This window comes from Lutra lutra, chromosome 12, assembly GCF_902655055.1.
Source record: "Lutra lutra chromosome 12, mLutLut1.2, whole genome shotgun sequence".
Lineage (NCBI taxonomy): Eukaryota > Metazoa > Chordata > Mammalia > Carnivora > Mustelidae > Lutra > Lutra lutra.
Window position 1 is genome coordinate 5,603,273 of NC_062289.1, and position 15,371 is coordinate 5,618,643.

Genomic DNA, 15,371 nt, shown 5'->3' on the forward strand with positions numbered 1-15,371 from the left:
ACCTGTGCGTTTGTGTGTGTCTAGGAACCCGGCAAATTAAAATAAGATTTCTTTTTTCTGTTTAGACACAGACGACAACAGTTAATGTTTTAATCTAAGCGAATGATCAGGCAGGATTAGGAAGTAATATAACTGGTACCACTCTTTCAAATGCCAGTATAAAAGCCCACGTTCTCTTCCTGGAATAACCTAAAAGCATAAATCTATAAGCTCCTGCCATGAGCTTCGGTTGAGGAAATCATCGCAAATTATACCTTCCCTTTCCCAAGTTAATTTTAAGTGGAAATATGATTATATACCCAATAGAAGTTAGAGCTTTTAGGGAATAGGCAACAAAATAAATAACAGAGATAAAGTAGAAGAGGAAAAATCAGTAATTATGAAGACTAGATTGTTTCATTACTCTTCTAGTTTCAGGTTCTATAAACATGGTGTGTAAATCAAGGTACAAAAGTCAAGCAGAAGTTTGGGTTGCAATGGTCTTTGCGGATTCACTCCTGTTAGAGATCGGGGTCTTTTTTTGATACTGAAAAACTGGCTCAGTAAAATGCTCATTTCTGGATAATACTGAATATTAAGGCAAAGTTAAGATTAGAAGAAATTAACTGCATAGCTTAGGAAGTGGTGAGGACAGGGGTTACTCGGTGGTATAGTACTTTTTAATAAGAAACATTTTTGTAAAACTGCTTAATGCCGTCAATCCACATTTATCTGTGTTTCTCCTGTTCCCCTCCCCCACCTGCCATAAGATTTGCCCTAGTATTTATCTTCTCAAATACATCAACACTGGCAGTGCCTTGGGGTCAGTCACAGAGCCCTACCTCACTAGTTGCCTTTTCCGCCTTTCATTTGGTTCACTCTTCCTCTTCTTTGCTAGCAAAGCCATTTCCTGTGGGCAGTTGGAAACAATACAGGTCCTGAAATCCTACTGGAATGTGCTTGAGTAAATTACAGCATTGCCTCTGAAGTCTTGAGGTTCACATTTGCAGCTTTGGGGAATCATTCATCCTTAACTTGCATTACTTCCTGAAGGGGTCTCTAAATTTTCCTGATTTGTACATTTTTAACCAGTTTTGGCACATTCTGAGTTAATGGAACAGTTAACAATAATACAGTGAATCTGCTTTGATATTATCTTATCTTTATGTTGTTATAGAATGTGATCATTTCAGTGTATATTAATATGATCTCTTTCTAATTTTTCTTTTCTGTTTCAGTTGTAGCAAGTTTAATCATCTTCCATTTGTCTGGGGCAACCAAGAAAGGAACAGGTGTGTTTCTTTGGGAAAATGCAGTGGAAGACCTCTAATTATTTACATTTTCCTATTTTCCCCATATTCTTAATATTCCAGAATATCTGAACATCTTATAGTGTGTATAATTGATTGATTTTGACTAAGACGACATTTCAAAATTAATTTACTAATGGATATTATAAGAATGTCCTCTCTATTTTTAGTCTTATAGAAAATTGGATGATGGCACTTGTTTTTATTTTTTACAGAAAAGCAAGCCACCTCGGAAACTCAGAAGTCAGTGCAGTGTGGAACTTGGACAAAACATGCAGAGGGAGGTATCTTTACGTCTCCCAACTACCCCGGCAAGTACCCTCCTGACAGAGAGTGCGTCTACATCATAGAAGGTAGGGGCCAGACAGCCAGGGCTGGAGGGAGCTCCAAGCCAAACCTGGCCATCACTATGATTTTGATGGACAATATGCGTATATATTAAAAAATTGGTTTTAGAGACCATACACAGAAATATCTCTTAGTGAATCAAATAACTAAAATTTGGGATCAAACTAATTACTAAAATTATTTGCAACGGGTTTTGAGTAAGTAAATTCTGACAAATAAAAGCAAACAGTTTATTTTGCAGTTAACAATTGATTTAGAATTCTTAATTAATTGGAATGGGCGCATAGCTGGGATAATATTACCTAATGTATAACAATTTTAGAAACTAGTATTTTATTGGTTACCAGTTAGTAGAAAAGCCTATACATTTGTTACTTTTCTTTAATAATATAAAGTACAAAAATAGATATTAATGTCAAAAATCAATCTATAATCATGTTTCCAAATAGTCTGAATGATAGTTGTCTTAATTTATGTTAACAAGTGGCATTATCATCCTTTAATGCCAAAGTCAGAATTCCAAATAATGATGCTTCTTTTCATCATTTTCTTTCCTAACTCAAAAGATAAATAGTTCTGAGAGATTCATTTCCCTTTGAACGTTTCCAATTTCCATTACTCTTGTAGATAGCACTCGATTAAGTAACAGCTTTCTAAAATGAATGATTATTTCATCTACTGATGAAGATTTCAAAATTATAAGTGTTAATACCTAAAAGCCCCAAACCTGCAACCCTTTTCCATACCCCACACACATAGACAGATTGGGCCATCTTAATGAAAAAGACAGTGTACACTCAGTGTTTATATATAAATGAGGGGCATGCTCATTTGGTAGATCTTGGAAAGGAAAAGGTTTTCTGTTTAACTGATTTCAAGAATTCCTGTTTAGCAATGATTCTTTTTTTCTTTTTATAACTTTTAAGCTAAGGATATTACTTCTCTCCATTCTGTGTTTGAGGGTGAACTTTTAGCAAATATATACTGCACTATAAGAAGGAGAAAAAAAGCATAAGCTCTGATAATAAAAAGAGAAAACAGAAATCTGAGCTCTGCACTTTTTATTGCTCATGTGATTGATAGAAAAAGAAATTGAAATATGGAAATTCTGGGTTAAACTTAGTTGCTCTCTTCACCAAGTTAATGTTACCTATCTGTTATATGTATATCTGTGTCTTAACGTATATTAAAACGTTTAAACATAGGTGGTAGGTACTTTTTGTTGTCCTCATTTTATGACAAGGAAACAGACACAGGGAGGTTAAATGTCTTGCTTAAACTCACATGATTTGTGTTTTGAAGCAACAGTATTTTTAAACTTAGAATTATTAAAAAGAATAAAATCAATTAGTTCTCTCATTTGAAGGATTAATTCAGAAGCAGATCTTTGTATATTAATTGTGCTTCCATGTTTATTGTTATTTAGAATTGAAAAGCATCACTAGCATTTTATTCTCACATCATGCACATATCTACATTCATTCCTAGTTATGTCAAGGACTAAACATAAAATTGAGATGTCAGTAGAACTTCCTGTTACTATTAATCATACTTCTGCACTGTTTTTGAAATACTTCATACTAGCCATTATTTTCTTCCATACATTTATTTAACCAATATTTATTGAACAATCACTAAGGAATAGACACTCTTCTAGGTACAGTTTAGAGATCCTTTAATAAAACAACCGTGGTACTTGCCTATGGAACTTAAAATGTGGTCTAGGGACTACGCCCCATTCAGTAAACAGTCTTAAGGGACCCCCAAATTAGCAGTGTTTGAAGCACAGAGGAGAGGAGCCTACGTGAAGAAGGAGATGCTCTCACTCAGTTTTGAAAAACTTCAGGGAGGTAATTCTCTATTCAGAAAGGCCCGTGCAAAACCTCAAGATATGGTGTGATCAGGACCCAGGTGTAGCTTCTGCATGGTGTGAGGAGAGGGAGAAGCAAGGAAGTTCAAGAGGTCGACCGTCTCAGATAAAGGAGAACTGGTATTCCATCTGGTCCAGCTGTGAAAGTTTGAACTTGGTATCATAGACAATGGGGTGCCACTGAAATAATTTAAGTGAAAAAATAATAAGCTGATATTTTGGTGAGGTGACGGAAGGAAAAGTAGTAAGCAGAGACTACTGTGACGGACCACATAAGCCATAGCTCTTAGTAAGATCTAGTATAGTAAGAGCCTGAACAGCACAAACAACATTGGCTGTGGGTCAAAGGGAGAGATAAGAGGTCTTTAGGAAACTGAGTCACAAGTGCCTGGATGTAGGTAGGAGAGATAGGAAATCCCGACATGATTCTTGGTGACATATAGATGGAATTTCTTTTTTTTTTTTTTAAGATTTTACTTATTTATTTGACAGACAGAGATTACAAGTAGGCAGAGAGGCAGGCAGAGAGAGGGGGAAGCAGGCTTTTCCTCGCTGAGCAGAGAGCCCCACGTGGGACTTGATCCCAGGACCCTGGGATCATGACCCGAGCTGAAGGCAGAACTTTAACCCACTGAGCCACCAAGACGCCCCTATAGATGGAATTTCCATGCCAGGTAAAGAATATGGGTGGAGAAATAGGGTTTAAAGGAAAAATAATGAATTCTGCTTTGGTGTTTATAGAGATGTCACGTAAAGAAATTAGATATGTGAGTCTTTAGCTCACTGGAGAGCTCTGGGCTGAAAATAGATATTTATAGGTTATAAATATGAATTGTTGTTGAGGCTCTTGGTATGAATAAAATTATCCGGAGAGAGTATTTGGAGCACTATTTTATAAATCTTTCAAAAAATACAGATCCCTGGGTCTGTCCCCAAGAAGTCTGGTTTAATTTGTCTTTGATGGAGCTGCAGGCATCATTATATTGTAATATATACATCCATTGGGATGCCAGTGTTACCCAGAACTCTGGTCTAGAAATAGTGGAAAGAAGACATAAAATGGGTTTCTGCAAAACAGCAGGTAAGGGATGGGAGAGTAAGGAGAAGGTAACGGGGACTCTGAAGGACGAACCACAGAGGGGGACTAGAGATCAGGTAAAAGATGCCCCAGCACATAATGGAGGTGGCATTTCAGCAGGAAGGGAGTAGCCAAAATGCCGACTATTACAGCAAAGACAAGTAAGGTAACAGCAAACACATCTATTGCATGAGGCCACTGAGAAGCTGATAGTAACTTTAGGACGTGTGCACTCATTGCCTCAGTGGAGGTGGGAAATGACTCACAGCGGCGGGGAGACGTGGGGGGTGGGTGTTGATGGACCCACTGTAGGAAGGCAGTTACTTTCTTTGTCTTTTTGTCTTTTCTGCTTTCAGGGGGGCAAATTGTCATGTTTAATTCTGAAAAGAGTAGCCTCTTCTGTAGAAAAAGGTGAATGTAAAATCTAGGAATGTTCTATATCATTAGTCAAGTTTCTTGAGGTAGGACAGGTTCTGATGAACAGTGGAGGTCACAGAAAGGAAGATCCCTTTCGTGGTTTCAGGTTGTCCTAAAACTCCCTCGAAGAGGGGGCAATGTTCTGCAGCTATGTGCAGTTTTCAGGTGAAAGTACTCAGGTCTTCAGTGTACCCATGGACAGGTTAGGAGGGTAAGACCTCTCATAAAGGAACGTTAGGATCAGATACCAGATGACTTAGAGAAAATGTGGACGTGAAAGGCAGCTGTGAATTGAGAGATTCAAAGGGAAGGAAAACGTTAAGTGTAAGGAGCTGAACCTTGAGAGCTTCCAATGCCATCCAGGTACTATAATCACTTGTTTTGAATTAAAACAACCACATGACATGCTCACTTATAAAACCCTATTTTATTGCCTTTGAAAATTCAGTTAGTGGAATTTTGTATGTGAGTGTGTGTTGTTAACTTCAACATGCTGACCAAAAGAAGATGAGCTGTCCCCGTAAGTGTGGCCCCCCAAAGGCCACAGTGATAGTATGTGTTGTAAAGGAACATTGGGAGGTTTGTTTTACGTTGGGCAGGACTTAAGCAACAGTGAAAATGAAGGTATGCGTACGTGAGTCCATGTTCGATGGCCGTGCCTTTCCTAATAGGGAAAAATAGATGGATGGATGTTGCTTCCTTAGTTTTAAGTAAATTAGCACAGTTGTTCTCAATGCTTTATTGTTCCCTAGGCATATGTTATTTACATCTGAAAGAAATATCCTACATTCTCAAATAGCTTATTTCCTTATAAAACTTATCATACTGGCTTGCCGATGAGCAGATAAACAGGCACAGGCTATAAGATACTAATGCCTACAAATGATATACTGAATTCTACTACATCAGTAGGTCCAGTTTCTTGAGCCTTTGCCTTTTTGTTGCTGAACAAATAATCTCAAGGGGGGAAAGAAAAACATGGTTTTCCAAGTAATTTCTTAGGATACTTTCTAATTTTCAGATATTTTTAAAAAAATTATTGAAACTTCATCAAATCTATCAATATGCTAATACTACAGTTGTTGACCTTTGTGACTATACCGTAGTGGTAGGTAAAACCATCCCTGGTTTTTCTTGAAGAGTAATAAATGTTTCTTTTACAATGTCCAAAGAGTTACAAACATTTTCAGAGATTAAAAATATTCCCTAAAATAGGCTTGTCACATGCGTTGACCTTTAACCAAATGAGCTTCGATTATTCTGTATGTCTCTAATTTCCAATTCATCATGTATCTCAATTCCCTCTAAATTTTTGACATCCAAGGCTTTTGTTTTAAAGCCACCAAGGGTGATATTCAATACACATTTAAGAACTGGTGTGGTGTGGACAGCAGTCATTCAGAATGATTACTGACCACATGGGGAGCAGGCCATGCTTACCGGGTCATAACTTGCAAGTTTCTGGAGGGTGTTGGTCCCTGAGGAGGGCCACACCGCAGGAGAGCACTCAAAGGACTCAAGGCAACAGCTGTTTACTAACTAGGATAAATGTGTACGGATATTTTGACAACTGTTATGGCTATTCTGGGGTATCCTGGCTGAATACCAGTCTGGAGTGCCAGGATTTTGAGCTGTTTTGGACAGGACAAGGGAGAAATGGCAGGGCTTTAGTAAGTGCATCCAATGTGGAGGTCTGTAGAGCTGCGAGCCCTCTGAGGCTCTTCCTGATGCTGTACAGAGCTCCAAAACACATTTATGATAACCTCATTTACTATTCACCCAAAAGAGATTTTTTTATTTTTTCTTTTCTTTTCTTTTCTTTTTTTTTGAGAAATCCTCAATGACAAGTACTGTGCTGAGTGCTGAATTAAGAAGGTGAATACATTTTTCCTTAGTGAGTAGATTCAGACGGGTGGTTCTTATAAACAAGGTTTTCCTGCATAAACAGGAGTCAGCAAATTGGAGGTAGATACTCCAGAAAGTGCTAAAATACATGAGAGCCCAAAAGAGCATTCTGCATTAGAAAACAGTGTTTCTGCAGTGGCCAGAACTTGGGAATAGGTAGACCCTGGAAGTCTGAGTAGTATGAGACCCTCAAGGGTCCTGCAGTGTCAAGTGCATCAATCACTTTCCTGTAGCTGATTGAGAATTGCTAAGTTTAAACCTGAGGGTGATGTGGTGAGATTTGTGTACTAGAAAAATTCTTCTTAATACCCTTGTATATGCACTTGGGTCTAATCAAGACATCTGACTGGGAGTTTTCGAATGTTTGGGTAACTCTATGCTTAACAACTCGTAAGTGGCTTTTGACCTTAAAACTGGACACCTAAGAAGATACGAGCAAAGTGACAGAAAGATGTCTTTCTACTTTCTAAACCTGACGTTAGTGGTCTTTCACAAAAAATTCTGTGATTTATGAGGTCTGTGTTAGACATTGAAACAGTCATTTTATATCTCAATAATCTTTTGTGCAACATCACCAGTTTTAAGGAGCATCCCCGAGACATTCTTGTGGAAATGTTATCCCTTAGAATGCTCTGTATTATAGACTTGCTTTGCTCTTCTACTCACGTCATGCTCAAAGTTTGATAGATGTACAGGTACAACCTGAAGTAGAATTATAAATATCTACCTAAAGATTGAAAAACGGCCTTCTAGACATAGTCTTTCCTTTTTTCCAGCTGCCCCAAGACAGTGCATTGAACTTTACTTTGATGAAAAGTACTCTATTGAACCGTCTTGGGAGTGCAAATTTGATCACATTGAAGTTCGGGATGGACCTTTTGGATTTTCTCCAATAATTGGACGTTTTTGTGGACAACAAAATCCACCTGTAATAAAATCCAGTGGAAGATTTCTATGGATTAAATTTTTTGCTGATGGAGAGCTGGAATCTATGGGATTTTCAGCTCGATACAATTTCACACCTGGTAAGTGAGGGTTTGGTTTATTTTCCCATGTTTTTTCTTCTTTAGTTGTCTGTTGTCATAGTAGAAGAACTTTTGTAAGACAAGTTATTTTCTCAAGTAAGTGTCTAGCTCTATTTAAAATCACATCTACAGTGCTTTCTCTTTTCATTTCATAAATTCTGAAAGCAAAATAAATTTTCCTTAAAATTTAGCCTCCACTAGAGGTGAGTGTAATGACTCAGGGGTCTTCATGATCATCAGGAGTACAGTTAATTAAACGGATTTCCATTATGCTGAAATGTGTAATTTGAGAGGCAGTCTGTAATAAAGAAACCAATTACAGTATACATTGAATCCCTATAAACTTGAAAAGGCAATTGTAGTATTGTAAAATGTATCCATCAAAATGATCTTTGGAGAACTTGAATAAAATATTCTTTTGTTCTGAAAATTATGATTTTTAAAGCAAATGGATCTTACTATAAAGCAGTCTAATCCCTTTTTAGAAATGCAAATTCCTGAGAGTTCTGATGAAAGCAAAACTGAGACCCATAGCAGCCAAATATTCATTTGTAAAGTCTACAGACATTATTTATCATTACACAATTATGCATTCTATGTCAATTTTCCTTTTAACTTGCTAATATTAAAAAAAGGGTCTATGATGTCGACTGGCTCACTTGATGATGAGTTGCCATTTGTTACAATAAAAATTGGTTATCACATTTTTAAATTGCAACATCAGGCTGAAGCGATTTGAGATTTGATGAAGTGAAGTCATTTTTTTAATGGAAAGATGACTCAACTTTACATAAACCATGTTATTTATATGTAATTACATATTTTTCCAGTCTGTATATATTGCTTTACTAAAGTTATAACAGACAGGAGATGAAATTGTAGTATATGTAAAATTTGTTGAAGTTTCCATTACATGTTATGGAGGTAATGTAAGAGCAGGACTTAGCTGCTCAGTTCAAGCACTGAAAGTTAAAAAAATAATAATATAAGATTAATGAGGACTTCGGTTACAATATCATGGTTTATGTTAAATAAGTCATATATTAATCGATCATATGTATTAACCTTAAACATTAGGAATGTTTTCACAGTATCACTAAGAGGTATTGTGGTTTTAATTATGTTTTGTTAATATTGGATTTTTCACAGAAGGCATGGTTATTTCATATTGGTGATTAAACTAACCTGATGTGTTCTGAAAAATTGCAAACATTGAGATTACTTTATTAGTTGCTAGAGTTATACACGGAAATGTGTTTTTTTTTTCTTGACTGATAATTTCGAGTATAACCATGACCTAAAGATAGTTCTAGGCCTTTATAAGTTATGTCTTCACCCTGAGATTGGAAATCATGGGGATAATGTCTAGAATTTAAAATTGAGGTTGCATAAAGTTGTAGGGTCAACTTTATCAACATAAGCATTGCTGTCCACGTTTCTATCTCTGCCAGAGAGAACATAAATGTTGGAGCTCAGTGTGGTCTCCCAAGGTTTGAAAAAGCCACTCTGGTCCCTGTTCTTTGCATCTTGTTTCTTTAGAGTCACTTTACTATATCTGTATATGAAAGGAGATTTTATTGCCAGGAACTACTGAATCAGAAGGAAACGTGAGGAGATGATGGCATGAAACTGAGGATGAGTTATGGATTGAGCGAGGCTCCTGTTTCTATTTAGATAAACTAGAGTAAAGTAAGGGCGCGGGGAGGTGTAGGCTTGGCGTACAAAGGAAGAGGACGACCATAAAAGGAGACTTGTAAAACTTCCATGACTGCCGAAGTTGATGTTCCATGGCTCAAGGCCATTGCCTGAGTGGCACAATCATCTACAACTCATTTCATAAAGAGGCAGGACTGAGGAAGCCAATTAGTTAATGAAAGAGGAAGGGGGCAGGGATTAGTAATAATTCAGACAGCATTTAGGGAATAGGGAGTCAGGCAGGCTTCAGTTTAATTTGGGCTTAATTTTGATATGGGAATGTGCTTCGGGTGGTGATTTGGGGAAATTGAAAAGGTAGAGATCGTGAAGTCAACTTCATGATTTAAATCATGAATCACAGTTGCTGTCACCAAGTGGTGACACCAGGTGCTGTCACTAGGTGCGGTCTGAGTGGACCCCACATTGGAGGGGGATGCCCCCTGCCCACCAGGTCACTTCCAGAGCTAGACCCCACCGCGGTTCTGAGGAACACTAGTTTTGGAACACATCTGGCCTCAACACTGGCTCTCTTATTTCTTGCTTGCTGTAAACTGTGGACATGATCCTTCATGTTCTGTGCCTCATATTTTAATTTATAAAATAGGGATGGTATTGACCACCACATTGGAGTGTTCGAAGGTTGCGTGTTTGCCAACAAATGCCTGTCTATGGATTTTTCACTTCATATGAGATCTCAGCTCTTGGTTGCTATTATTTTTATTAACTTGATCACATGTTCTTTAAGAACAGAGGGGCCTTGTTATAGTTTATTGGGAGAACAAGTGTCCCAGAGACTTTAAATTACAACTGCTCTCGCTCTGATTTGGGTGGCAGATGTGCAAAACGGGAGCCTGTAAGATGTCACTTCTCCCTGTTCGTTTGTTTGAATGGGTCCTGGCCTCTGTGTGGGGTTGTCGTTATTCGCGTTGGAAGCCATAAAATACCTCAAAGCAGAGACAACAGTGGGAAGGCTGTTGTCACAAACTGTGTTTGTGAGCTTCCCCCAGTCTGAAACCTGGATTTTCACTGATAGTCTCAGAAACTTGAAGTCAGCCTGCTGAGAACATACCCACTTTTAAGAATGCATGACATCAACTAAGCCAAAAAGACTGAAAATGCTTATAGACTCGTACGCATCCATACACACACACATGCACACATATATACACACATGTAAACCTACAGGCACTTTCAGTAAGAATTCTTGGAATCACACGGCTCAGCTTTCCTTGTAAGGAAACATACGTGCATGGGTATCTGGTTTATAATGAGATTGCATGGTGGGTGTGCGATCCAAATATTAAAGCTTAATTACATGAATGCTATTGACTAGCACACGGCTAAGTTTCGTGATGATCCTTCTCTGTGGCACTGGACCAGTTTTTCAAGGGTGCTCTTACGTCTCAGACTGCCACGGGTCAGTTCCTCAGTCCTGTCTCTGCTTTCATGCTGCCTGACCGGGACATTAATTTGGGTCAACTCTTGTCTCAAAATTTGTTTCTATTTCTTAATACCTGAGTCTCTTTGGCTTTTCTTCCTACACAACTTTAAAAAACAGCCTTTTCATTCTGGGCACCTGTGTTCTGGGGTGATGGTGGGTGGGAGCTAGCGAACTGGAGGTCCTGTGTGGACATGCAGGGTAGGAGGGCAGAGCCAGAAAAGATGCTATGGAAGTACTCTTTTTTTTTTTTTTTTTTAAGATCTTATTTATTTATTTGACAGAGAGAGATCACAAGTAGTCAAAGAGGCAGGCGGAGAGGGAGAGAGGGAAGCAGGCTCCCTACTGAGCAAAGAGCCCGATGCGGGACTCGATCCCAGGACCCTGAGATCATGACCTGAGCCGAAGGCAGCGGCCTAACCCACTGAGCCACCCAGGCGCCCTAGCTATGGAAGCACTCTTAAAGGGGTAGCTCCTTTCTCTCCTGACACACGGGACTAGTCCTCACTTTTTATTTCACGGAGTCTGCTTATCTCTGTGTACTGTGTCAGTGCCCGGGCCCACAGTGCGCCTGTGAATTCACCCAGGGCTGTAGTCAGGCACATGTAAGAATTGTGATGTTGAGCAGGACTCAGAGAGCGGTTGGCTGGGTCTTGCCTTGGAATCTGCAGAAGCAAAGGACAAGGGTGGGGCCTGAAGAGGGACCAGGGACCCAGAGGCCTGATGGGAGGCCCCAGGGTGATCTGTAAGGGAACCTCTCTTCTTCCTTTGTAAACACAGTTGTGTTGTGAGCACTCCTCAACAATGTGCTCCCCCTTCGGAGAAGAGGGATGAATTCAGAATCACCGAAAATGTTAAACGTGACATGATGGACAATTTGGGAGCCCACAGTTAATGAGAAAACATAAGAAAGTGCTCATTGTAGTAAAATGATACTGTTTTCTCATCTTCATAGGACTTTTTTTTTAATCTTTTTTAAGATTTTATTTATTTATTTGACAGAGAGAGAGATCATAAGTAGGCAGAGAAGCAGGCAGAGAGAGAGGTGGAAGCAGGCTCCCCACTGAGCAGAGAGCCCGATGTGGGGCTCGATCCCAGGACCCTGAGACCATGACCTGAGCCAAAGGCAGAGGCTTTAACCCACTGAGCCACCCGGTCCCCCCTTTTTTTATCTTTTAAAAAAAGTGAGGGCACGTACTGCATGGAGCACTGGATATTATATGTAAATGATGAATCTTGGAACACTGCATCAAAAACCAATGATGTATTGTATGACGGTTAACATGACACAATAAAAAATAAACAAAAAATAAAAGAAAATAGGCTAACTCGAAATAATAAAAACAAACAATGTAAACAAAAAGAAAGAAAGATTTAAATCAAATATATTGCAGGGCGCCTGGGTGGCTCAGTGGGTTAAGCCACTGCCTTCGGCTCAGGTCATGATCTCAGGGTCCTGGGATCGAGTCCCACATCGGGCTTTCTGCTCAGCGGGGAGCCTGCTTCCTCCTCTCTCTCTCTGCTTGCCTCTCTGTCTACTTGTGAGCTCTCTCTGTCAAATAAATAAATAAAATCTTTAAAAAAAAATAAAAATAAAAATAAATAAATAAATCAAATATATTGCAGAAAAATGAACAATGGTTGCCCTAGCTAGGTAGGGGTTGGTGGAGAATGAGGAGGAATTGAAGGGACCCAGATGGGGACATGGTGAAAAGGTATTAGCATTATTAGTAATACTTTCATTTTTGAAAAGGATACTACATTTTTGGTATGACTTATGTAAATAGAAGTCTTTAAGATTAAAAAAATCAAAAAAGAGAAATACTTTAGTCAGTAATCTTTAAACGAATTTTGGAGCAGAAGAATACCATTTGTCTATAATCCACATTTTCTTTTTGACTCAAACTGAGAATGCTTTTCAAATTGAAAATAATTCTCCTCTACAGCCAGATCCCTATATGCCTCAATTTTCTTTACCCCTGGAAAATATAAATGAAGGAGAAAACATGTAACATCTGCTGTGCCCCCAGTCCAGTGGCATTACGAAGGGCTTTATTCAATATTAAGGAAGACAAACATCTAGGATGCTCTACTCTTGGGGAAAGTAATCCTTTCAGTCTCTTTAGGAATAAGTCTCTTTTGTTAGCCTTGTGCTTTTTTTCCTAGTAATGCCTAGTAGAGGCATTTTCTGCTTATCACCCACATATAATGTTTATGATCTTCCTCTTTCGATTATTTCTTTTTCTGAATTAGTTTTATGAAACAATGTTATATATACCCTATTAGAGAAATTCAACTTAAGGGTTGTGCCTCAAAATACCAAACAGGTGAGGTAGAGTTAGGTGTCCCCATGTACGTGAGTAGAGTTGTTAAATATATTGAGATTATTATGATACTTTGTACTTAAACAGCACCTTTCATCTGAGAGCTCAAAGTGTTTCAGGAACCTTCTGCCCAATTCTTAGCTTCCTCTTAGACTCCAAGCTGATTGACATCAAAGGCAGTGGAAGTGATACACCACAGTGATTTAAATCGAGTGTTCTAAAAAGATTTCTATGCATATTAAATGAAATATATTATTTAGGTAAAATAGTGTCATGGCCTCGATGCTATTTTAATTATCCCACACAGTGCTTTTCTTCTTTGTATTTGAAATGTGAATGCATGGGTGAGTATTCACCCTATTGAAAGTTCCTACACTTGCTTCTCTTTATAATCAGAGTTGTGATACCTGCTCTGGTAGGAAAGAAAAAAAAATGCATACATCTATCTATCTGTATCATTTTTAAACAACTAAATTTTAATTTGAACTTTGCTCTAAAAGATGAAAGAATAAAAGGTCTTAAAAGCTAAAATTGAAAGGACTTTGATTACTTTGTTTTTCACATATAAATAAAAAATTGAATGACTTTAGATCAGATAGCATTGTGTTGCCTTTCTATTATCTTTACATGTAGACCCCAAATGGTCTAACTTCAGCCCAGCAAAGGCTGTCAGATAGAAAATGTGTGAAATAACATCACATTTCCTCTTTATATATATATATATATAATTGAGGTACAACAACATTGCATTGGTTTCAGATATACAACATAATGATTTGATATTTGTATACACTGGAAAATGTTTACAATGAGTCTAGTTTCCCCATCACCATATAAAGTTATAAATAATATGCAATACATTAACTGGAGTCACTGTGCCATACATTACACCCCCATGACTCATTTGTTAATGACTGGAAGTTTGTACCTCTTGATCCGCTTCTCCAGTTTCACTCCTGCCCCCCAGTTCCCTTGATCTGGCTACCACTAAACTGTTCTTCATCTATGACTTTGGTTTTATTTTGTTGGTTCATTTGTTTTGTTTTTTGGACTCCACACATACGTGAAATGATACGCTTGTCTTCCTAAGGCTGATTTGCTTCACATAGCATAGTGCCCTTAGGATCCATCCTAATTGTCACAAATGGTAAGATTTCATTCTTTCTGTGGCTGAGTAGAATTCCACTGTGTGTGTGAATGTGAATTAACCCTTTGTATTACATATAATATATATACACACATATATGTACGCACATGTATATATCATCTTCTTCATCTGTCATTCACTGATGCACACTTAGGTTGTTTCCATATCTTGGCTTTTGCAGACAAGGCTGCAATGAACATAGAGGTGCATCTGTTTTCAAATTAGTGGCTTTTTTCTTTGAATAAATACCCAGAGCGGAATTGCTAGATCATATGATAGCTCTATTTTTACTTTTTTAAGGAACTTCCATCCTGTTTTCCACAGTGACTCCATCAATTTATATTCCTACCAACAGTGCATGAGGGGGTCCCTTTCCTATGCATTCTTGCCAGCCGTTGTTATTTCTTGTCTTTGTGATGATAGTGATAGCTGTTCTTGGAGATGTGAGCTGATATCTCTTTGTGGTTTTGATCTGCATCTCCCCCTGATGGGGAGATGTTGAACATCTTTTCATGTGCCTGGTGGCCATTTATAGGTCTTCTTTGGAAAAATGTCTATGCAGAACCTCTTCCCATTTAGAAAATCAGATAGTTTTTTGTTATTGAGTTGTATGATTTCTTTACGTATTTTGTTGTTGGTTTACTTTACCATGCGGAATCTTTTTAGTGTGATATACTTCCATTTGTTTATTTTTCCACTTGTTGCCATTGCCTTTAGAGTCAGAGCCAAAAGAAATATTTCCAAGAATGATGTCAAGGAGCTTACTACCTATGTTTTATTCTATGAAGTTGTGTGATTTCTGGTCATATATTCAAGTCTTTAATCCATTTTGAAT

General features: G+C 38.1%; 1 protein-coding gene across 8 annotated transcripts in view; it reads left to right on the top strand.

Moving 5' to 3' along the window:
• The window catches only part of NETO1 (neuropilin and tolloid like 1), a 126,522-nt gene that overhangs the window by 1,163 nt on the left and 109,988 nt on the right, over nucleotides 1-15,371 (top strand). For 7 of the 8 annotated variants that reach the window (XR_007121998.1, XM_047698242.1, XM_047698239.1 and 4 more), the window contains exons 2-4: nucleotides 1,218-1,271; nucleotides 1,505-1,642; nucleotides 7,684-7,932. Coding sequence is in view for 7 of the 8 variants with exons in the window: in XM_047698242.1 (XP_047554198.1) it covers nucleotides 1,218-1,271; nucleotides 1,505-1,642; nucleotides 7,684-7,932 (441 nt within the window). In the remaining variant the exon portion in view is untranslated. The remainder of the gene's footprint in view (nucleotides 1-1,217; nucleotides 1,272-1,504; nucleotides 1,643-7,683; nucleotides 7,933-15,371) is intronic. The other variant, XM_047698243.1, reaches the window with a different exon arrangement.